Below are 23,275 nucleotides of genomic sequence, written 5' to 3'. Positions count from 1 at the left end.
TCGCTGCAGAACTGGCCGGACCTGTGGTGATGTGGGAAGGCGAGTAACTCACAGATATATTATGGACTTTGAGGGCACAACCGCAGTGGCATCCTTGGCCAAAATCATTCAGGCACAATGCAATAGGCAGAACTCTGCACTTATATTAAAAAAGGTCCTGGTACCATGGCAGATATATGACAGTCCAAGAATCAATTGCATATTCAGGAATTTTATACACGGTGTCCATACAGCTCAACTGGTAGAGCAATGCAAAAGTCATGGGTTCGATTCCCAGGAAACACACATAATAATGTGGCACAGAGGCTTCTTACAATCTGTTTTTGGACACACTTTCAATCCATAACAGTAACTAGCACTTGTGATCTGATGGGTTAACCAGACACTTCAGTCCTATTCATCAACCTGGCAGAAGATCCTGGCAAACAGATTTCATGCTCTGCTGTCATGAGCTGAAGACCCTCAGTAGCTTTGCTGAGGCTCTTTTGGGAACGTGTGGATTCAAACATTGCTGTATTGGTAATAAAACCAGAGGTGTGAGTGTTGTGTAGATATACTGACCCCTGTTGGCGGCTTAAGGTTATCACAGGACGTTACTATTATATGTTGAACTTTATTTTTTCTGCCTGTTATTTGGACATCTGATTATTAATATGTCACTTCTTGAATAACTTATCAATTTTAAATGAACTGCTGAGTTAACAATATTAAACATAGCCGAGCAGACAGTGGGAACCTAAGTTGAACTAACCTGTTACAGATGTTATATCAAAATAGCTTACATCAAAGAATTAATGTTAGTACCTCAGAGTAGTGATGGTCGCTTTTGAAGCACTGCTTCGTGAGGCTTCGAAACTTTTACGAATCTTTTGTGTCGAATCATTGGTTCGGAGCGTGTTTCAAAACTGGCCAAGTCACGTGATTTTAGCAAACGAGGCTTCATTATGTCATAACTGTTTTCGAAAATCTGATGAAGTTATAAAAAAGTGTAAAATGTTTGGACAGAACTGCATTTGGGTGATTCTCACGAAAACTTGGTTTTAAAAATGTCAAGCATGAAAATTTAAAAATTGCTTAAATTTACTTTTTTTCCCCACCAGACATTGAAAAACAAAGTCTGGAGTAAATGGGAACATTAATTTAAAAACTTTTAGTAATCATTTAACACTTTTTGTAACATCATTTAAAAAATTAGTCCCAAAAAATCTCATTACCGCAACAGTCAGAAAACATCAACACTGACATATTTTCAAAATGACATGACAAACCTAAAAGAACATAATTTGGAGATTCTGCACATGCATTTAAAATCAAAGTATTATGCTTCTATTAATTAAATTAACATTTAATAAGCATCTGTTGCTGTAATGATAATCAAAATGTCGTGTAAGCATTCTGACAAGACAATATTTCAAATTAACTGTAATAAAATGATCTTACCTGGTAGCCATCTTGAAGTAACTGGTCCATGTGCTTGGTCACTCAAAATCAAACTTTATTAAAATTCTGTATGTGTGCTTAAACTGTTCTCAAAAAGTGTTGCGGAGGATGAGAACATCAGGCATGGACACATCATTTTCCTAATTTTTCTTCATTATTATTATACATGAATATTCAGTAAATATTTTTTCTGTCATCTAAAGTAGTCTAGCAAAACATCCATTTATTTTTTTTCTTAATATTTTTGTGTTAATTTGATTAAATTACAACATAACGCATTTTCAAACACAGCCGGACACATTGCGGTAATGAGAATAAAATTTACAATTATAAATTCTTATGTTGAAATCACACATTGTGCAAGAAAGAACACAGTATTGTGTTAATTCTGATGCTTTTTAATGTTACTATATTACACATTTTAAAGCTAAAATCATTAGTGCCGTGGTGTTTCAATGGTTTCGTGAGAATCACCCATTTACACTATTTTGACCAGCAGGTGTCGCCAGCGTGTGTGGTGTTTCGAACGCTTCGAAAAACTGAATCAATTTTGGTTCAATTGATTATAAGCTTCAAAAAGCTTTGTTTCTCCTATCACTCGCTCAGATGTACATATTGGTACCAAATGTATATCTGTACCTCAATGATAAGGACCTTAAACTGTCCTTTTTAAAGAGTGTTACTTAATTTTATTTGAATACAGTGGAAAAGTGGGTAAAGTAGGTAAAGTAAGGAACATAACATATTTGAAAACATTTGAAAAAATGTTATCAGGTGTTATCAGGTAAACAATTTATGCAGAGGGATATTGAGGATGAAACTTTTTTCTTGGAAGTTACTTACATTCCTAGGGCAGATGGGTTCACTTTAAAATGAAAATTCTGTCATCATTTACTCATCCTCATAAACCGGTATGATTTTTTTCTGATGAACACAAAAGAAGATACTTCTAAAAATAATGGCAAACACACAGCAGCAAGCGACCACAGACCTCCACAGTAGGAATAAAAAAATATGATGGAATTTAATGGGTACCGTCAACTGTGTGCTTACCATCATTTATCAAAAAAATTTTTTAGTCATTTATCACAATACTTCTAAAATATTTTTTTCCTACTATGGAAGTCAACGGTCACTCACTGCTGTGTGCCCACCACCACTTCTCAAAACATCCTCTTTTGTGTTCATCAGAAAAAAGAAATTCATACAGGTTTAAAACAATATTAGCACATATTTGCTACAGGATTGCGAGGGTGACTGCTGATTGCAGAAAAAAAGCTTAGAAGAGATAATAGGTAGTATTCAGGATTCATGAAGGGCAGACATACACTGATCAGCCATAACATTATGACCACCTGCCTAATATTGTGTGGGTCCCCCATTTGTCACCAAAACAGTCCTGACCCGTTGAGGCGTGGACTCCACTAGATCATTTTATCAGAAAGCATTCACTTTTTTGGCATTTGGTCTTGGCCGCCCATGACCCTGTTGCGTTTTCACCTCTTTTCCTTCCTTGGACCACTTCTGATAGGTACTGACCACTGCAGACTGGGAACACCCCACAAGAGCTGCAGTTTTGGAGATGCTCTGACCCAGTCGTCTGGCCATCACAATTTGGCCCTTGTCAAAGTCGCTCAGATCCTTACGCTTGCCCGTTTTTCCTGCTTCTAACACATACACTTTGAGGAAAAACACTTGTCATAATTTTATTGTCTGTTGGAAAATAGGGTCAGTACTTACGCAAGCACTTCTGGCTGCTTGACTCATCCTTGTCCTCAGATGATGGTACTGTGTAACCTGTGACAATATCAACAGATTTGTATTAAAATTTATTCAGCCCCTTAAATAAAAGGTCAGAATGGAGACACCAACAAAAACCCTACAATAGAGAGTTTTCCCCTATGTTACAGTTTAAACAGTTACCCGGATATGCGACCATATTGCACAGGGTTCCCACACCTTAGTTAACTTCAAATTCAAGGACCTTTCAAGGACTTTCCAGGTCCAATACCCTCAAATTCAAGGACTAAATGTGGGGACACATTTCAAGTGAGAGCAAGTTTATATCGAGTTACCTTTTAAGATACATTGTTACAGTTCCCTTTGGAGGGAACTCGCGCTGCGTCACTGCGGTGACACTTTGGACACGCCTCCATGGGGTAAGTGTGTCTGAATGTGTACATCAAATTCAACCAATGGTGAGGCTTAACATCAAAGACAGGGTGACACGAGAACCAGAAAGTATATCGCTATATGAAATATTGCCAAAGACAGCGTTACAGGAACGCAGCAAGTATGGCAAGGGACACGCAGCGTCTTGTTCCCTTCTTAGGGAACAACAGTTACATACGTAACCCGTAACCAGAGACTTTTTCATGTGTCAAACACAACTATGCAAAAAAACATTTTGGTATGAATCAACATTCGCATACAGAAGATTTAAAGCGAACAGTTTATATATATATTTGTATATATCATATATTGAAAACCATGCATTTTCAACAAAGATGCACACATCTTGTATCCTGTACTTTGCCTTTAAATTACTGAAAACTCATATTTTCTTTTTTAATATTTTAAAAACAATTGCAAGAGCCAAATGTTAATAGTTTAACTATGAACATTGCACAAAAAAGTGCAAGTGTAAATAATCAAAACATGTATTGTATAGCACTAACTGTTTAACTTTCAGAAATTTTTACATTTCAAGTATTCACACATACATCCAGTCTTGTCCTAATGACTAAAATTGCACCTCATGTTTTCTTTTGTAATATTTTAAAGATATATCAGCTAAACCGCCTTTCCATTGTACACTACATTAGGACACGAATGCTGAAGTTCGCCCCCTAGTGGCAGTTGTAATAAAATTTCAGTTTAATTGTAAATCCTTATCAAGATGGGAGAGAAGCACATTCCAGGGTAAGAGAATTTAATCTTTGAATATATTTATACTTAATAATTTACTCAGTAATCAATCATTTAAAGGATTCAAGTGTTACTGATAAACTTTAACAAAAAGGATTCATAATTTTCACCTTGCACACAGTGTTTTGATTGGAACACACTGAAATATCTCACTTCCGGTTGGTGTTTCACATGCGTTGTAATTGCACAAGTTATTTTTTTATGCATTCAAAGCTCAAATTGGATCCGAAAATTACACACTTGCAGGTGGATGGCACCCAACGCAGCACAGGATTTTCGGTCGTCATTTGTTGTGTACAGTGGAATGGCGGCTTTAAAGTAACGTAAGTAACTTACGCTGATTTTAAAATCAGAAAAGGATTACCGGACGGCTTAAAGATGATTGGAGGGCCGCATTTGGCCCACGGGCCTCCAGTTGACTAGCCCTGGTCTACATTCAGCACTGTAGTCTGGTCTATAGTCCAGATGACCTCTAGGCTTACAATCTGGGACTTGTCATTAGCGAAGCCTTGCAACACCAACGATAGTCAGAAAGGAGATTGAAGAGGAGGAGAGGTCGAAAGAGGTGAGAAAAAAATGTTGCCAGGTACCTTTGATGACGGTCAACCATGCTGATTGATGAGCGATCCCCACAGAATTGCCCGCTAAGCAAGTGTACTCCCCAGCATCCTCAAAGGACACATTCCTCAACAGGAGCACCTCCATATCTTCGTCTGTGGTGTTAAGGGCACCAGTCTGGAATAAAAGAAGAAAAGCACACCCAAGGTCCAGAAGTGAGTGGAAGGAAGTTTTTAGGAGTTGTTTCTAGTTGGCTTTAAAAACATTTACAACCTCCCAAAGCTTTGAAAGACACATAAAGTCCTGGCCCAACACCTGTAGCAGGACCAAACAACAATGGCCTACACCATCACCCTTAATTCACCCACACCAGATTAGCAACATGGAGCACTAACCAGTAGGACCCAACCGACTTCAAGGAAATCAGTGCCATGGGTTGGGTTCTAATCCCAAACATGGGATAACCTGGGCGTTTCCATGGCATTGTGAAATAGGAAGACCCAAAGTATTAAAAGTGTTAACTGTTATATTGTAAAGTGACAGCATTTGACCCCCCGAGTGCTGGAGATGACAAAAAAAATAAAATAAAAAACCTTTATATTTGTGAATAATTTGTAGAGCTTGTAAAAGATGCAACCTTGGGCTGCTGGTCAAATAAAAAGCAAAAAGTACCTTTATGATTTTTTGTTTTTAAATCTAATATTTGATCACAAGCTGCAGTAGAGAAATGATATTCATGGCCAACTTCAAAAATGTCCCATAATCCCTTTACACATGCAATGCTTCTGCTCTGCCATACTGTTAATCATAAAACAAGCACTTTATTTTAACAAATCAGATAAAAAAATGGAACGCATCTTTACCTTCAGAACTCGGACATAAGGGAGTCCGTCAGGTCCGACCCGGCTTCCCCTGACTATGATATGTTTGAGCCACTGTATGTGAGGCCGCTGGTCATGGTCGCCATACACTTTACATTCAAACTTCACGTCACTACCCACGACAGCGGTCTGGTTTTCTGGCAGACCTGCGTGTAGGATTGGCCTGTGTGGAGATCGCTCTACAACACGCACATGAGGGGTTTGTTAGACATGGGTTTAGATCTACTGGGGTATTTAAGCGCTGAATTATTTAGCCTAAAAATGTATGAGATATAACTGACCGACTACATCAAGCTGATAAGTGTGATTTATGCTTCCATATTTATTTTCCACCAGGCAGGTGTAGTTGCCTTTGTCTGAGGGCACCACCGACTCCATGATTATGGTCCACAAGTGTTCCCTTAGCTGAGAGAGGAAGCAGAGAAGATTTATGATGTTTACATTTTTATAGATTTTTAGTTTGACTACAGGAACTAAATGCAAGAGTTTCTGATCCGGCATAGTAAATATGATTCTATAAAGCATAAATATCACTCTTAATTCTGATTTAGCAGGGCTGCCAACAGTTACGCATTTAGCTTGAGACTCGCACAAGTTAGTCGGACTAGTTCGGGTCGGACTCAGGTCTAATTTCCTCGGGTTTGTCTCGGGTCGGGTCTTTCTTTAAAAAAAAATATATTTATGCACGTTCGGTTCAGGTATAAAGTGATTCGGTTCATTTCGGGTCGGGTACATTTCTTTGGACCCGTGAAGACCATATGGCTAGGAACTATACTCTCATTCTGGCGTAATGATCAAGGACTTTGCTGATGTAACATGGCTGCAGCAGGTGTAGTGATATTACGCAGTGCCCGAAAATAGCTAGTCCCTAGCTGTTGAAAGTAACCAAGGGGACATTTTCAAGTCAATGAGAATTGAGCGTCTTGAAGTCTAAAGAACAGGGTTAGCTTGTAACCCCCAATGCGCTGGTCCCTTTTGAACTCCTTTCCGTTCTTGAGCCAGCGCAGCTTTGGAACGGGGTTTCCCTCGGCCTGACATCGGAATTTCACTGTTTTGCTGGCTGGTACAGCATAAGGCTTTTCTGTCATCTTTTCAGGTCGGGCCCATTGAGGTGCCATTGCTACAGTGGATAAAAACTGCATTAATAACAATGACGGATTCATCATTTCATTGTCTACTGAAAAATAGGGTTAGTACTTACGTAAGAGTTTCTGGCTGCTTGACGGATTGTTGTCTTCTGATGACTTATCATCATCCTCACGTGATAGTACTGTGTGACCTGTGAAAAAGTCGACATGATTTGTGTTGAAATTTATACAACCCTTAAATAAAAAGTCAGAAGGAAGACCATTTCTCATTTCTTGCTACTCATTTTCAAAAAGCAGAATCTGGATTGCAGTTTGCTATAATTCAAGCACACAGGTAATGTATTTGCTCTTTAAAGGGGCCATGGCATGAAAACCTGACTTTTTCCATGTTTAAGTGCTATGATTGGGTCCCCAGTGCTTCTATCACCCTAGAAAATGTGAAAAAGGTCAACCCAGAAACTAAGTTTTGGTAAACCATTCTCTACAAGCACATGATAAAATAGGTCGTAGAAATTTGGCTTCCTTAAGATGTCATAAGGAGCTCTTATTATAATAATTCCACCCCTTAATCTGCACTATCCAACCACAGCACTGCCATTTAGTGCAGAGAAAAGCACAATTGAGTTTTAATTGCAACAAACCACCATCATTGTGATCAGTGTTTGAATTTCATCAGCTCATTCGCTTTTTAAAGGACACACCCAAAACGGCACATTTTTGCACACACCTACAAAGTGGCAATTTTAACATGCTAAAATAAAGTATCTATATGGTATTTTGAGCTAAAACTTCACATATGTGCTCTGGGGACACCAAATATTTATTTGACATCTTAAAAAAGTCTTGTGCCATGGCCCCTTTAAAGACTGCCGGACAGTGAGGAAGCGTGAGTCACTGTAGGCGTCGCTCCAGGATTCTGCTCAGAACTGTGCCTACGCTTGAATCATACACAAAACCACAAACCCACACAGGGGAGCTGCCTAACAAATCATCTCTCAACCACATTCTACAACATAAAGGGACCGATTCCCAGAAAAGGTGTAGATTAATTCAGGACTACGCATGATGTTCTGATGCAGAGATATTGGTCTTGCTAAACAGTTGCTATTAAAAATTGGACAAAACAAGCATTAAAATAAGCTGAAATAATCTATAAATCTTGATGTTTCTTGACCATTTTAGTAGCGAATATATCTGTCTAGTCATTCCAAGTTTTGTTTAATTTTATGTGGAAAAAAATGTGTGAGTGTTGGGCCTTTAAATAGTATTGTGGGCAACTAGGGGGCCTTGAGGTGAAAAAGATTGGGAACCACTGCTCTACAGTACACGATTTACATAAATGACATATTTTGATTAAAAACTAGTTTGCATGAATGGTAAAAGCATCTTTTAATTTGGTCTATTAGTAGCCTTTGTTCATACTTCTAGGCCATTTTACCTCATGTAGACAACAAAACAAACACATACCTTGTTTAGTCTCTGCAAGATGCGCGTGAGCCAAGGAAAGCTGGGCTAAAACAACCCACAGGAGAAGTATACGCAATGACAATAACATCCTGAAATAGGACATGGCAATGCAGCTAAAAGAGAAAAAGGCCACACAATACATCCATAAAAATAACAACTTTTCATATTTCAAGAACACAATACAACATCCCTATTCTACTTATTTTGGAAAGACAATAAAGAACATATTTTTTAAAAGTTCTAATATGTGCCCTATATATAATTCTGTATACTTTAGTTTGCAAGCTTAAAAACAGATAACGTTATGTTTCTAACACAAGATATAAAAGCACTCACCACTTTGATGTGACGAATTTATATTTTTAAGCGTTCGCGTTTGGACCTAAATCCAGGTGTTGCGGGCAAACCTCCGCACGCGCGTAGGTACTGAGAGGAACAGCTACTGTGTGTTTCTAAAGAAACGGTTTATTCTGTCGCGACATTTATACTTTTTTTCTCTCTAACTCACTTCCAGGATTTCAGGATTCCGTGGGCGGAAAATTGCATCCTTTGACAGTAAACTCATGATACCACAACTCAAAAACAAAAAAGCTAACGTTAAACATGTCGCATATCTTTGGAATGCTGAGATTTTTTGATATTCGACTGATTTAAACAAGATACTATCAACACAGCACGTACAATTAGTGTCCTTTTTAGGCGTTTTTTTTAAAAAGCTTTTTACAGGAATACTATTACTAAGGGTTAAGTACACTGCCACTGCCCCCCTTCTGCAATGCCCCCATCTGATCCTATCAGTCATTCCAATAAAACTCACATCCATCCATAAGGCTTCAGTACAGTAAAAACATTTAAACAAACGGCTATTGTGAAGCAAACGTAACTTCCGGGACATTTAGCAAAGAATCAATAACGACTTTTAGAGTAGTTTATTTCTGATAACAAGCAAAATAAACAAAACGTAGAATATATATATATATTTTTTTTTAACCTCCCTTCACATAGCGGTGATCCATGATCGCCGTCTGCCCTCGTCTTTCAGAAACAAAAACATTATTTTCAACTAGGTATTTGTTCCAGAGTTTAGGTTTAGTCAGACCATTAAACAGAGAGACCGGAAGTTAAATTTCGCCCGCGACAACGCAAACTGTTGAGACGTGCACAAAATAATACTTAAAGGGATAGTTCCGTCATCATTTTCTCACCCTTATGTTGTTACAAACCTGTATACATTTCTTTGTTCGGATGAACACAAAAGAAGATATTTTGAGAAATGTTTGTAACCAAACTGTTTGTGGACCCCTTTTACTAGTATTCTTTTTTTCTTACTATGGAAGTGAACGGGGTCCACAAACGGCTTGGCCACAAAAATCTCTCAAAACATCGTCCCCTGTGTCAATCAGAACAAACAAACCCATACAGGCCTGTAACAACATGAGAGTAAGTAATTGTAGGGTGATCACAGGTGCCACTCCTCCCGGACGCGCCCCGGCCAGGACCCTGGGTGCGTCCTCCGGAAGTCGCACTTGTCGACTGCATACGTCATAGAGGATTATTATTATTATTACCGAAAAGCAACCGTTACAATTTAAGGTAAGAATGAAACTACGATTGTATGTCTTAATGGCGTATGCGGTCAACAAATACGACTTCCGGAAGACGCACCGAAATCCTGGCCAGGACGTGTCCGGGAAGAATGGCACGTATGGTCACCCTAGTAAATGATGACAGAATTTTCATTTTTGGGTGAACTACCCCTTTAAATGACAAACGTTTCTCTTATCTCCAGTGTTATACTTTATTTGATCTTAATACAAATGACAGAAATTCAGCAGGGTTTGACTAATACAGAATATAGCTGTCAAACTGACATGTCATGTAATAGCTACATCCTCCTGATTTTAAAAACTACCATGCATCGCAGTCCAGGAAAGTTGCATTACACTGAAATAAGCAAAACTTTTTCAAATGAAATGACAATATATAACAATGTATAGAAATTATAGTAACAAAAAAAACATATTCCTCAATCAGTATCAAATACAGAAGCAAAGATATAAAAAAATCTGTTCACAGGCCAGCAGTGACAAATAAAGGCTCTGAACAAATATATAAATCGCATGATAAAGCCACAGTCAGCAGTTGCATTCAGAAAAACACTTTATAAAAGACCTTTTAAGGGTATTTGGCAGCCAAACATTTTAAAGGACGTTTACATATCAAGCATTGGACAAAATAATGTTCTTGAGGCAACAGTAGACGGCACATGAACAGAGAATATCAATAAGCTCAAGGTCACATGACAATCGACAGGTTTGTAGGTAGTTTTTTCTTTTAAAGCTGCTCTGTGAAGAGACCATCGTCTCACGGTCACGGAAGACAGACAGCGGTGAGTGTATGTGGTTATCTGACGCTTTGAGACATATGCAGTGGGGTCAACATCTCCTCAAAAATCGCCCCTTTCACATTTGAGCCCCGAAGGTTCGCCTCTTGAAGGTCACAGCCTGAGAGGTCACAGTTCTGCATGATTACAAATGAAAATAAAATATTAGGGAGTTTACAACTGTTTGCTTGTAAAAAGTTTGTACCACAACGTGTACATTTGGTGGATGATTCCCAGATTGTTCTGAGGGTTTTAAAGTGTTGCTATGTGGTACCCACCCATTCCGGTCTCTAATGGTGCGTTCACACCAGATGCGAATGAATCGAATAAATTGCGCTATTTGCACTTAGTTGGGCGCTCTGAACATTTTAAGTTAACTCGGGACCTCCTCACTCCGGGTATTATACAGCGACAATGAGTTTGTCCTCCATTATTGTTTTGTATTTCTGCCTCTGCTCGGTACGTCGTAATCACGTCACTACTTGAGCAAGCTCCTGATTGGTTACGCGGCACCAATATTCGCTAAAGTTCAACTCTTGCGTTTTGTGCAAATCATTCTGCCTCATTCGCGTGAATCGCCGGATGTCTATTGCGTCTTTGCATATAAATCACTCGCAGTTAATGCTTCATTTGAATCAGGTGTGAACGCACCTTAAGACATATTGGTTTGGTTTTGAAAATTAAAGATCCAGTCACCTCCAAATCAGTCCCTGCCAGTGTGGCACCCCGTAAGTTACAATTCTTCAGTTTGGCATTTTTCAACGTGGCAACACGGAGGTTTATCCCGGTCATCTGACTGCCCTCCATATCAACACCCTTCAGATTTGCACCTGTGAGAACAAAATGACATACATTACGTGCTGAAAACACACGATCAAATTTTAGTTTCACACATGCCAAGTGCTTTACCCTCCAGATTCGCTTTAAGCCCGGCAGGATCTTCGAAATTGCAGCCTTTAAGTGACGCCCCTTCTGCATTGGTGCAAAGCATTTTTACTCCCTGTAAATTGGCTCCCTATAAACAACAAAAACTACATCACATCTCTGCAAGAAAAAATTACCGTCATTAGAACACAAAAAGAGAAAATCATACATCTAGATTAGCATTAGAAAGGTCTGCCCTCTCCAGGTTGGTACCACAGAGGTTGGCATGCGTGAGGTTACAGTGACTGAGATTGGCCATCTTAAAGTTAATATAGCGCAGGTCAAGCCGTGAAAGATCTGCCCCGCTGAAATTTAGACCCTGGGAGGAAAAAACTGATCTCAGATAAACCCGACACAACAATATAGCACAATCAAAGCGATCAAGGTATTTATTCGGTTTTGTTATACCTGACAACGGAGTTCCGATTTAGTTGGCGTGGCAAGCAGGAAACGCACAAATTCTTTTCTGGAGATGGGCGAGTGGTCATCGGGAGGCTGGGAATTCTGAGATAGGAGAGCATATAATTGATCATGATTTTTTTAATCGCCATATACTATAAGACTCATATAAATGAAATTCGTTACCTTAATAACAACTTCAAGTTGCTCAGCAAGCCGTTCGATTCCAAAGAAACGGGCTTCTTCAAGCACGCCTAAACAAAGTAAACTACACTATTATTCAATTTACATGCAAACTTATTGTAACAGGGATCATCGGCATATAATAATTTATCATAAGCAAAACTGTTGTCCAAAAATAACTGAATTAATAAAATAATTGAAAATGAAAGGATCACTGTGTAGATTTTTAGCGGCATCTAGTGGTGAGGCTGTGAATAGCAACCAACGGCTCAGTCCACAGCTCACCCCTCCCTTTTGAAACACAGTTGTCTAATGCTGCATTAACACTAGCCATGGTAGAGACCGCAAAAACGTGCTATTCGCGCGTAGTTGGACGTTGAACATTTGAGTTTACTAGCTTCATTCGCGCGTGAAAGCCGTGTGTGAAATTGTAGTTATTTGAGACATTCACGCGGAAATTCGCATAATGGGAGTGGCTTCTGCGACTCTGCTGAGACTCCGCTCACTTCCTGTAATCATGTCACTACTACAGCAAGGTCCTGATTGGTTAACGTGGCGCGGAAATCCACCAAAGTTCAGATTTTTCAACTAGTGCTTTTCCCGCTTCAACGCTCAATTCGTGATAGATCGCGTCTTTGCATTGACTTAACATGTAAATCACTCGCACTTGCCGCCTCTACCGCGTCTGGTGTGAACCCTGCATAAGACAATGTAGTGACATTGTAGAGCAGTTTGTCCGTTTAGGGTTACTTTGGAAACATGGCGGCACAAACTGACGACTTCCATGTAAGGGGACCCACGGTGTATATACTGTAGATAAAATTGTTCATTCTAAAGTAATAAAAACAATACAGTTGATGTTGTTAGGTCTTTATACACCACTGATAATAAAGTTATGGATATTATATTGCATATCTGTAAAGAAGTGTTTAAAACTTTCAAATATGTTGCATCATTCTTACCCAATAGATTTATGCCGTCATTAATGATGATCTGTCCATGTCTCAGGTAATTCAGTATGGGTTCAAAGTAATCTGGACTGCGATCGATGAGATATGCACCTTGCTCGTCTTGTTTGTTTCCCCAAACATCTGCTTCACAGAATTTAGAGAAAAGCAAAACTGAAAATGATGAACCTGAAGCCATAACCTTAAAAACCGATTTTAAACATTTAATAGACAAACAATGTCATGTTCTCACCCTTGTCTCTGAACATGTGGGCCAACATGCTCTCTGGCTCTTTCACCAAAGTACTTCTGAAAAGACACATATGGTATTAAATGTGCTTCTGTATAGCTCAGTGGTAAAACTTGCGTTAGCAGCGCAAAAGGTCACTGTTCGAATCCAAGTAATAAATGTAAATGTAATGTATATATATGTTAATGCACCGCTCTGCCAGTGTTTGTTGTGATTCAGATTATTGATTATTTTTCACTAGCAGGATTACTTAAAGTTGTTTTGAGATTACCGGGTGGTGGTGAATCTTCTCCCCCCTACATTTAGGGTTATCCAGTCTGTGTGAGTCCATGAGTGAAACTCATGTGCACCTTCTGAATTATTTGGTGCATCTGTAAAACATAATTCAATTAAAAAAGATAAGAGATGAAATAAGAAAAATACAAATCAAAGTGAAAAAGAGATTGTTTCAAACTCACCAACAAAGAAATCTCCTTCAGATACATAGAGGACATCATCATCTCTATTGCAAGAATACAGATTACAGACCAAATTGTAAAATTTCTAAAACTGATGTACTGATGATAATGTATACATATGATCATGTATACATAAGAAAGATAATGTATATATTAATTTACACGTAAGAAAACTAGTGCAGAATTGAATGCTTCATACCTGACAAGAGCTACATCATCAATTAGACCACCTTTCCCATTGTATATGTTGGTAGCTTTGATTCCAAATTTTGTGCTTGCAACTGACAGCAAATCAGCCAGAGTGCCATAAACTGCCACTACCTGGTATACAAGCCATGTAAGTTAGTCAACAAAAATGCTTTTAATTCTGCAATAGAAAGATAACGGATAACAAAACGTTTACCTTTCCATTGTGCGAGGTTCCATTTACAAACAGCGTCACTCGCTTCATATCTAAGATTGTAATGTGGCTCCTCAGTATCTATTTGTGTTGTTTTAAACTAAAGTTAATGTTAAAATTACAAAGCATTTCCGACTACTACAGAAGACTATTTACTTCCGTTATGGTGTCAGCCAATCAGCAGTTTAGAAAAAAGCGAAGTAGGGCCGTTTAACAGAACAAGAAAATAGAGTGGCAAACAGCATAAAGTGGAGAATCAAGTGGGCGGTCTTAGCGGCCCAAACCTTCTTTCTGATTGGTCATGTACAACGAAGACTGGTCACGTGGTTTGCTTGACTACTCGCAACCGTTTGTAAACAACAGGTAAGCATTAAAAAATAAAAGGATTAAAATGTTTGTGCTTGTATTTTTTTAATAAATCCGAAGGATACAGCCTCCGTAGGTCGCAGAAGCAGGCTGCATACGTCATCAAGCCTAAGTTAACTGAGCATTACATTCGCAATTCATAAGCATACAAACATTTACGATTAACTACAAATAATAATCAATTTATAATTGTTAATATTTTGAAATAAGACCGTCTTGATGCCGTAGACAGACTACAAATGGGACCTCCGAAAGCTGCAGCCTTCGGATTGAGAAACGGCCATAAAGTTTTTGCCCACTTTACCAAGTGCGCAAAACCGATTGATTGTGACGACAAAGTACCGCGAGAGCGATTTGATAGAAGACTGCTCCGTAAGCTCTGCAATCGCTCTCGCGGTACTTTGATGCCACATGGTCTACGCAGAGCTGCAAGAAGTCGAACACATCTATTTATCAGCTCCAAACTTAGCACAGACGCGCTAATTATTGTTTTTTTTTTGTACTTAACAACATCAACAATTTAAATATGTATTAGTTAATTATGATTCTTTTAAAACGTGTTTATTTCCAGCCACAAAGTCACACCAATTCAATGTGACAAAACTCTAGCAGTTTTAAAAACCACTGTTAATACGTCAGCATACAAAACCCCACCTCTGTTTGGATTGTGTGTCTTGCTTGCATAACAGACAAGATAACCATTTTTCAGCATTAATTTATTTAACATACTGAATTTACAAAATTAAAAGAAAAAGCAACAATTAAAGAAACAGGTTTGTACATTTTAGTCCTTTTTGTCATTTATTTTTTGTTTCTTTTTTTATATTTTTGAATAGCAATCCACTGTACACAAGGCTTATGATTTTCCTATATCTTAAAATAAAAAAAAATACAACCAGGATGCTCTGACTTCCCAATGACGACACTGCAAGTAAGGCGAATCTTAGGTTAGACAAATTGGACTTGAATGCAACCCTGCTACCACATCCCATTAAGACAGCAAATCTCCTTTGACAGAAATCTGCCAGAAGAATGTCAGCGTCTAAATCCATTTGGCCACCCTCTGCCTTAATTTACACTGAAATAACACACAATCTCAGTCATTCTGTTCATGCATTAATGCAGATTTTGAGAAATTGTGTCATATTTTACAGTGAAATGGGGTCACAATGATGAGAAGCCTTAAAAATTCAAAAACACTAGCGGGATGACTTCTTTTTTTTAAAGCTTCAGTCAGTTGCTCTGCTTAAAGAGTTAGAAATGCGTAATTGATTCAAACGTTGAGCGGATGTTTGCATGAATTTTTGTGTGGTAACGTGACATTAATGAATGGAAAAAGTTAAATTCGATAACTTAAAGCCGAGAAATATAATTCTCATAGAGCAACATTTTTTTAACAAAAAGAGTAAACAGTACAACCCTTTAACATAAACCGCTTCCACAATAAAATGTGCTGTATACTAAGAATAACACTTGTCAACATCTCAAGCAGCAATAATTCTAGCTACGTCCTGTGTAATTCAGAATTCGGTACACAATATGTATTTCCCTTGAGCTAGAGTGGTTTCAGCATTGAGACGGTTAAGGGAAAGGACACAAATAATAAACACGGTATAGTGTCCATTACAGTGAATTGTTGTAGTGATGCCTTTTTCTATTGTATATGTTCGCCATTATCGCCCCAAAAACAATAAAAATACTATTTCAACTTTGACTAAAGACTCCCACATGTTGTCATCTACATTTAAGAAAGTTACCGATCTCTTCAGTTTTGGAATGAAATTCTTACAACAGAGTAAAACATTCACCTTCATGTTTTTCATTAGAATAGATATGACAATATTATACAGGGTGGTGTAAATAGTGTAATAAATATTTAAGCGCTGACTTTAAGCATCGGCTTCAAATGAAACAATAGTTAACAGCATTGACTGATGCCCTGCAAAGCTTTCGTCGTGTTTGATGGCCGTAAATGTGTGCGAGGAAGTCCCGGCCGAACCCCGTCCTAGTCCCGGCGGGTGTCCGAATGAGAAGCTGGACATGTTTGGGACAGGTGTAGGAGGGAGGGAAGAAAGAACAAAGGGAGGCCAAGCGAGGAAAGGAGTGGGATGAAAAACCGCTGAGATGAGTGAGGATGGTACTCTATCCCCCCCATTTAAAATGTCTTCCTATGGATGGCACGAGCACGATCCTCCTCGTATTCCTTCTTGGAGACCCACATTTTCTTAAAGGTGTCGAGTGAAGCCAGGATAGATCCCCTAAATGAGGCATAATGGGAAAGGTGAATGCGGATGACAATCTTAGCACCTGTATTTTTTGAACCACGTGTACCTTGCTAGCCAATTGCAAGCCCCAATTTATATATCTGTCTACAAAACGAATGTCAAGTCAGGCATGTTTGATCGGTAGAGTATATACTACATTCTTACCCTATCCAGGTGGAGTAAAGTCTCTCCTGTGGTGCTGATATCTATAAAACAAGGAGGAGCATTTATTAGCAAAACAGTTCAAATTACCATAAAATAATAAATGATCATATCTCAGTCATGGCTTCACCTTAATTTTAACATCTTTGGGTGCAAGTTTCTTCACTTCACTTAACAACCTATCTCCAAAACCTGCAAGACGGAAGTAAATAGCTAGGGTTGAGTTTCGGTTATCATTTGCTGGAGAACCGAGAGATGAGAAATGACGGCTTACCTTTCAGTAGTGTTGAGCCTCCAGACAGCACTATGTTAGAGAAGAGGGTGCGTCGCAGGTCCATATCTGACTTTTGAATGGCAAAAGCCAGCACCTCGTGAATGCCCTCACTCTCATCTCCAATCAGATCAGGCCTGAAGAGGAGCTCTGGAGCTCTGAACCGCGCCGGACCGATCTGTGGGAGATCAATAGCTGTGAGTACAACCAGTTGGTAAAATAACACATGAATTGATTACTTAGCAAGCTGGAAAGGTATTCCCACTTACATCTAGAGTGCTTCCATCTGGGAGTGCGTATTGTGCTTTCTCAGTTTCTAGAGTTTCATCTTTTTGAGGATTGAGGGAAAGGTAGCATGCTCTCTGAAAAATAAATTTTTTTATTAAAAAAAGTTTTATACAGTTACCGTTCTCAAAAATTATTTTTTTTGATTAAATTTGTAAAGCTTCATACCTCCTTGATGGTGCGCACGACCTCAAACTCTGCCGAGGTGTGAAAATCGTAGCCTTCCTTGCGCAGGAGCAGGCGGAGGTAACGAGATACGTCACGCCCGGCAATGTCCACGCGCATTATGGAATGCGGGATTGCGAATCCTTCGTAAATGGGGACGGCGTGCGTCACTCCATCACCGGCGTCCAGGACCACACCTGTGGTTCGACCTGTGGCATATCTGTCAGGCAGGAAGTAGATTTATGTGAGGGAGATGTATCTGGAAGAAAAACAACATGATGAAAAAAAATCTCTGTACTTACAAACTGAGCACTGCCTGCATGGAGATGAACAGCGCGGGGACGTTAAAGGTCTCAAAGAAAACCTCTGCCGCCCGTTCTCGGTTTTTACTGGGGTTCAGTGGTGCTTCAGTCAGTAGTACAGGATGCTAAGATAAAAGTGAGACACAAAATGTTAACGTCTCTGAGAAATGTAGTGTCAAAATAATGCGTAAAAGCACACGGCTTCACCTCTTCAGAAAAGGTCTGCAGCTGTTCCTTTGAGTACACGTACTGCCAGATGCGCTCCATATCGTTCCAGTCTTTCACAATTCCGTGTTCCATAGGATAGCGTACGGACAAAAGCCCCCTGTGCTCCTGCAAATAGGATACACACAAAAAAAGTACATTAAACTTTTATGTTATCATAACACATCATAAAAATTAGAAGTCTGAAAATACTTAAAGGCAAAATATTTAATTTTGGAGCATGGAATGATGGGAATTGTAGTCTGCCGATTGGACAAATCATGTGCATGGATGTGCTTTCGCAATACTATGATGTCATATGCCGTTCAGTCTGCGCATGGCTGCATGAGGTCGACTGCCGTAAAAGTGGTCCTATGAACACTTTTTAAAACTGCAAAATTTTTTGGATTTAAACTTTGTTGAAAACATTTGGGATAATGCAAGTATGTCAACAAAATATTTAACCTTCTGCTAGCAGTTTTTGGATATTTTAATGCACAAATTATACATATTGTTCCTTTAATGGAGACAGAATAGTAAAAATTTTGATGGTTGATACCTCAGCTTTAGGTCCTATGAACATATCACCCTCAAGAGCGCCAGCCATCACCCGGACATGTTTGGGTCGTCCCACACTAGAGATCATTCAAAACAGTTAGTGCACTTGCTAAATAACATCGTAATGCATTTATTCTGGACTACTGTTCACAATAAAAGGTTAGATTTATGCAATAACAACAGTATAAATTCTTACTAATTTGGGAAGCAGTATTTGGGGATCTGATCTCCAGCAAAGCCAGCTTTGATAACACCAGAACCCTGTGGAAGATAGTGAGGAAGAGAGAACATAATATGTAATACAATATAAACTTCAAAAAGTAGTCAACACAAAAAAATGGGGCCCTTTGACTTTTCATAGTAGGAATAAAAATTACTTTGGTCAAGGCAATGGGGACCATTTTACTCCTTTTACATACGAAAGCTCAGATACAGAATGCGTTTAAAAATGAATCATCTACTCTGTATGATCTGAACTCTGCTTGTTATAGCTTGAGTCATGAGACTGAGCTCGAGGGGACAACAAGAAACAACTCAACAAACTAATATTTGCTCAAAATTTCGACAAATTACTGCAAATATTAATGGGAGAAAGTAATTTTATAGTAACGAGTATCACATAGCAAAATGTAGCTGTAAAAAGGCGGGGTCACAGCCGGTCATCTTAACAACAACTTCATCCAAAATCCGCTTTTTATTTGACAGACAGCCTTTGACAGCCATGCATATTGCAGTGTGGGATTAATATAGGCAATGTACTTTAATTCATTTAAACATTGAACAATACATTTGTATAACCAGTAAACAACTGACAGCACAGCACTACATTGATGCATCATTCCGATTAGCTAATGCCAGCTAAAACAAATCAATCCAGACAAATACAACCATCTGCTCTGTTACATTTTCCACGATTAAGTTTATTAGCGTGTTTAGACGTGCATCAGACTGTGCAGACATTTAAAGAATATAATTTAATGAATAAAATCCCAGACACATATTAGCACCGGTCGGCTAGCCCAGGCTTTGACACCATAGGACACAATGGTATTAGCTTTAGCCCGTTAGCATAGACTGGGTGTGGAAGGCTGACATCATACTCACATTATCAATTACAACCGGCTGGTTTGCTATAATATCATACGACTCCATAATCAGCCTGCGCTTGGGTGCGTTATTCGGTCAACTCAGATCGCAAGAAGTACGCGTTTTATAATTTTCTGTTCATGTAAATAAAAAACAACCGTCGCTGCTTAGGCAGTAAAAACCGCAGGCTGAGCGGTGATGCGTCAACCGAACCTAACGGTGCAGGGAGCCAATCAAACCCACGTAACAGCCTGGTGACTGACAGAATTGTACCCAATAGACATGCGGGAAAACAGATAGTGGGCGGGATATGAAAACCTAGTGGATTCTTCGGTCTTTTCTCAATCCGAAGGCTGCAGGCTGCGGAGGTCGCATATGCAGGCTGCATACGTCACCAAGCCTGGTTTATTTAAGTTAACACAGAATTACATTCGCAAGTCATGAGCAAATCACAACAAGTTAAGATTAACTAAGAATAACAGTAAACTTTAAATTGTTAATATTTAAAACAAGATAAATTTAGATGACGTATGCAGCCTACATATGCCACCTCCGGAGGCTGCAGTCTTCGCATTGAGAAACGGCCTTCATGACGCGGACACAAACATCTTGGAGTAAATTTGTAACATGTTTCATTTGATAGTTTTTGATAATTGTATTACTATGTTGTTATTTTTCATATGTGTATGGTTTTTCCTGAAGTGAAATGAAAATATTTAATCGTTAATATTTACGTGTATATGACATTTTTAGATTATTGAATGATCAAATCCCATTTATTGTTTTTTTATGCAAATACTCTCTCTCAAAATAAATAAGATTATTAAATAATAATAAGAACCTTTTTTAAATTCGAAACAATCACATTAAGGGACTTTTATTTTAACACACGGAAGTTCCTCGACAGGAAGCTGTTCTTCATAAGGTTGTTATTCTGTCCTCCGTGAAACTGAAAGTGTCAGATCAGCCAAAGATCAACAATCAAACGCCCATCAGAAAGTCTACTGAATCTTTTCAAAAACTCCGGATCGCAGAGGTGTGTGTCCAAACTTGAGTTTATTTGATGGCTATTGTTGCTTGATTTACACGTTTCTGTGTGTTAATGACAGGTAATATCAAAATAATTAAGTCCACTGCTTTCGAGCTGATAGGGAGTCACGAAAACTGTAACAACACAGCAAAACTTCCCATAAAATTGACTTTACTAAACACGAAACATGGACCGAGTATAGGTTGTGGCGGCTCACGTGACCTACATTAATTCTACCATAAATAAATCTTGCGCATCGTGAGAAATTGTTTGATCTTGTTTACAGTAATAATTGTGAATACAGTAAAACATGTATTCTGCACCATTCATAGCTACTACTGTATAGTAACTATGTGTATTGATCTGCTTGTACAGGTTTTATACATTGAGCCAGCTCTGGCTTACACATGGTTGAGTTGGAGACAGTGGATATAACCTGACAAAAGATGGCATGTGTAGATGAACCACCAGAGAAGTGAGTTCCTGTTTCTTTATTTTAATTTTTTTTTACTTATATCATAATAATGCTGGCACCTCTCCAATGCCAGGCATTGCTGGGTGTGTTTTGCCACTGAAAAGGAGGACCGTGCTGCAGAATGGGTGAGCCCGTGCCGCTGTAAGGGTTGTACAAAGTGGATCCATCAGACTTGCTTACAGCGATGGCTCGATGAGAAACAGAAGGGCAACAGCGGTGGAGCTGTGAGCTGCCCACAATGTGGAACAGAATATCGGATAGTTTTTCCCAAAATGGGTGAGCAGTTGCACTTCACCTTTTTGAAGACACCTGTCATGCATTCTCATTTACAGTCATGCACTTGGCAGGGAGTTTTATTTAAAGCAAATTACAGTGATGCAAGCTATACATTTTATCAGTATACACTGCTGATAACTGAGAAAGTGTGAAATGTGTGCTTGTTTCATTTTCGTTCCAGGGCCTGTGGTCTACTTCCTTCAGCAGGTTGATAGAGCTCTATCTCGGGTCAGCCCATTCGCTGCGGCTGGAGTCGTTGTGGGCACTGTCTATTGGTCAGCCGTCACCTATGGTGCCGTCACAGTTATGCAGGTGCGTTAATTTCCGAGGGAAAGGGGCCTGAACACAATTTTTTCTTTTAAACAATTTATTTATAATTGTTTTATAATTTTTTAGGTTGTGGGCCATAAGAAGGGTTTAGATGTGATGGAGCGTGCAGACCCTCTCTTCCTGCTCATGGGTTTGCCCACCATTCCTGTCATGCTGGTACTGGGAAAAATGATACGCTGGGAGGATTACATAGTGCGGATGTGGCAGCGTCACTCATCCAAACTTCAGATCTTTAGTGGGCTTGTCCCTGGAATGTGGAAGAAAATGTGGTACTTTGTCTTAATTATACTCAAAGTGCATGACAAAGAACTGATTGTTTTATGTATGTATTGGTTTGTGCAGGAATGGGGCGTCCTCTGCCCCGGGTCCCAGCGGAGGGTAGTTACGGAGGAGACCATCTCTCTGTATCTCGCACCCTGTGCGGTGCTCTAATCTTCCCCTCTATCGCCAACCTGGTTGGCCGTCTTCTCTTCCGAAGAGTCACGTCTAACCTGCAGCGGACTATCCTGGTGAGTCAAGGCATAATATTATGACATCACCAGGTTAAAAGCATGACACTTAATGGAGTTTTCCTTTTCCAGGGTGGCATTGCTTTCGTTGTGATCAAGGGTGTGCTTAAAGTGTATTTCAAACAGCAGCAGTACCTCACCCAGGCCAACAGACACATCCTGAATTATCCCGAACGGGAGGAAAGAGCAGACGGCACTGTTGAAAGCGGCAACGACGACAGTGGCAATGAATGAAGACCATGCACTCGTGGCCAACAAATCAACAAATGCACTGTAGTGTAGGATTCTCCATTTGTTCAGAATTGAAAATCCACAATTGCAGATGTTTTAAAGACATTGTCCTTCTGTTTTTCAAGGCCCTAATTCTGTGTTCAAATGCACTTACTTTGCTACATATTCATTGGTGAACCCAAAAATGGATGGGACATGGTCTTCTCTGTGAGATGCTGGTTTTATTGGGCTGTTAAAGTGCCTGTAATAGCAAAGTACAGCGTTAGATGGCGCCAAATGTAAGGGTAGTAATATTGCACTGTGCACTTGTGTGGCCTGTGAAGAAATGCATTTAATTTAGACTGATGACATACCAGCATAGTCACCATATTGCAATATAATTTATTGATTTTGAATGACGTTATCACACACTGGCTCTTTAAAGAAAAATAAAGACAACATATAACGAACAATAA

General features: G+C 39.1%; 4 protein-coding genes across 7 annotated transcripts; 1 reads left to right on the top strand and 3 right to left on the bottom strand.

Moving 5' to 3' along the window:
• Positions 1 to 1,760: 1,760 nt before the first annotated feature.
• On the bottom strand, positions 1,761 to 9,321 carry LOC129446559 (fibroblast growth factor receptor 1-A). 4 transcript variants are annotated; one of them, XM_073874514.1, is made up of 9 exons: positions 8,699 to 9,321; positions 8,363 to 8,475; positions 7,009 to 7,086; positions 6,757 to 6,927; positions 6,089 to 6,214; positions 5,790 to 5,986; positions 4,959 to 5,103; positions 3,181 to 3,237; positions 1,761 to 3,119 (listed from the first exon to the last, which is right to left on the bottom strand). In XM_073874514.1, exons 2-9 carry the CDS (start codon positions 8,463 to 8,465, stop codon positions 2,878 to 2,880), a joined length of 1,119 nt encoding a protein of 372 aa, XP_073730615.1. In that variant the 5' UTR covers positions 8,466 to 8,475; positions 8,699 to 9,321; the 3' UTR covers positions 1,761 to 2,877. The 4 variants fall into 4 exon arrangements, with proteins under 4 accessions (XP_073730615.1, XP_073730617.1, XP_073730618.1 ...); XM_073874516.1 differs by having other exon boundaries at positions 1,761 to 3,104; positions 8,699 to 9,320; XM_073874517.1 differs by having other exon boundaries at positions 1,761 to 3,101; positions 8,699 to 9,320.
• An 814-nt stretch (positions 9,322 to 10,135) lies between these two features.
• kctd9b (potassium channel tetramerization domain containing 9b) lies at positions 10,136 to 14,498 on the bottom strand. The gene is made up of 12 exons (XM_055207833.2): positions 14,310 to 14,498; positions 14,106 to 14,227; positions 13,907 to 13,950; positions 13,720 to 13,819; positions 13,452 to 13,507; positions 13,214 to 13,342; positions 12,255 to 12,322; positions 12,078 to 12,173; positions 11,839 to 11,988; positions 11,655 to 11,760; positions 11,442 to 11,575; positions 10,136 to 10,882 (listed from the first exon to the last, which is right to left on the bottom strand). The coding sequence occupies exons 1-12, from the start codon at positions 14,355 to 14,357 to the stop codon at positions 10,766 to 10,768; spliced, it is 1,170 nt and encodes a 389-aa protein (XP_055063808.1). The 5' UTR covers positions 14,358 to 14,498; the 3' UTR covers positions 10,136 to 10,765.
• Positions 14,499 to 15,371: 873 nt separating this feature from the next.
• actr1b (actin related protein 1B) lies at positions 15,372 to 20,199 on the bottom strand. Its single transcript, XM_055207723.2, has 11 exons — positions 19,988 to 20,199; positions 19,080 to 19,144; positions 18,885 to 18,960; positions 18,329 to 18,454; positions 18,122 to 18,246; positions 17,823 to 18,039; positions 17,639 to 17,731; positions 17,373 to 17,547; positions 17,229 to 17,290; positions 17,102 to 17,142; positions 15,372 to 16,930 (listed from the first exon to the last, which is right to left on the bottom strand). The coding sequence occupies exons 1-11, from the start codon at positions 20,033 to 20,035 to the stop codon at positions 16,828 to 16,830; spliced, it is 1,131 nt and encodes a 376-aa protein (XP_055063698.1). The 5' UTR covers positions 20,036 to 20,199; the 3' UTR covers positions 15,372 to 16,827.
• A 664-nt stretch (positions 20,200 to 20,863) lies between these two features.
• On the top strand, positions 20,864 to 23,275 carry marchf5l (membrane-associated ring finger (C3HC4) 5, like). Its single transcript, XM_073874510.1, has 7 exons — positions 20,864 to 21,005; positions 21,375 to 21,474; positions 21,548 to 21,750; positions 21,932 to 22,062; positions 22,147 to 22,335; positions 22,428 to 22,589; positions 22,662 to 23,275. The coding sequence occupies exons 2-7, from the start codon at positions 21,446 to 21,448 to the stop codon at positions 22,821 to 22,823; spliced, it is 876 nt and encodes a 291-aa protein (XP_073730611.1). The 5' UTR covers positions 20,864 to 21,005; positions 21,375 to 21,445; the 3' UTR covers positions 22,824 to 23,275.

The sequence above is a fragment of the Misgurnus anguillicaudatus genome, chromosome 12, assembly GCF_027580225.2.
Source record: "Misgurnus anguillicaudatus chromosome 12, ASM2758022v2, whole genome shotgun sequence".
In the NCBI taxonomy this organism is placed as follows: Eukaryota; Metazoa; Chordata; class Actinopteri; order Cypriniformes; family Cobitidae; genus Misgurnus; species Misgurnus anguillicaudatus.
Note: the sequence above shows the minus strand (reverse complement) of the source record. Positions and strands in the feature narration are given on the sequence as shown.

Bases quoted from the DNA above. Each gene is read 5' to 3' on its own strand.
- LOC129446559 (XM_073874514.1), bottom strand. From the start codon at position 8,465: ATGTCCTATTTCAGGATGTTATTGTCATTGCGTATACTTCTCCTGTGG. The intron at 7,087-8,362 runs GTATGTGTTTGT...ACTTTTTCACAG, and splicing joins TCTTGCAGAGACTAAACAAG to GTCACACAGTACTATCACGT. The intron at 3,120-3,180 runs GTAAGTACTGAC...TTTTCCTCAAAG, and splicing joins AAGCAGCCAGAAGTGCTTGC to TGTATGTGTTAGAAGCAGGA.
- kctd9b (XM_055207833.2), bottom strand. From the start codon at position 14,357: ATGAAGCGAGTGACGCTGTTTGTAAATGGAACCTCGCACAATGGAAAG. The intron at 13,951-14,105 runs GTATGAAGCATT...TTCTTGCAATAG, and splicing joins GATGATGTAGCTCTTGTCAG to AGATGATGATGTCCTCTATG. The intron at 11,989-12,077 runs GTATAACAAAAC...TTTTCCTCCCAG, and splicing joins AATCGGAACTCCGTTGTCAG to GGTCTAAATTTCAGCGGGGC.
- actr1b (XM_055207723.2), bottom strand. From the start codon at position 20,035: ATGGAGTCGTATGATATTATAGCAAACCAGCCGGTTGTAATTGATAAT. The intron at 18,455-18,884 runs GTATCAACCATC...TCCTATTTGCAG, and splicing joins TCATAGGACCTAAAGCTGAG to GAGCACAGGGGGCTTTTGTC. The intron at 17,732-17,822 runs GTATGAAGCTTT...TTTATTTTTCAG, and splicing joins TCGTGCGCACCATCAAGGAG to AGAGCATGCTACCTTTCCCT.
- marchf5l (XM_073874510.1), top strand. From the start codon at position 21,446: ATGGCATGTGTAGATGAACCACCAGAGAA. The intron at 21,475-21,547 runs GTGAGTTCCTGT...CTCCAATGCCAG, and splicing joins GTAGATGAACCACCAGAGAA to GCATTGCTGGGTGTGTTTTG. The intron at 22,063-22,146 runs GTGCGTTAATTT...ATAATTTTTTAG, and splicing joins GTGCCGTCACAGTTATGCAG to GTTGTGGGCCATAAGAAGGG.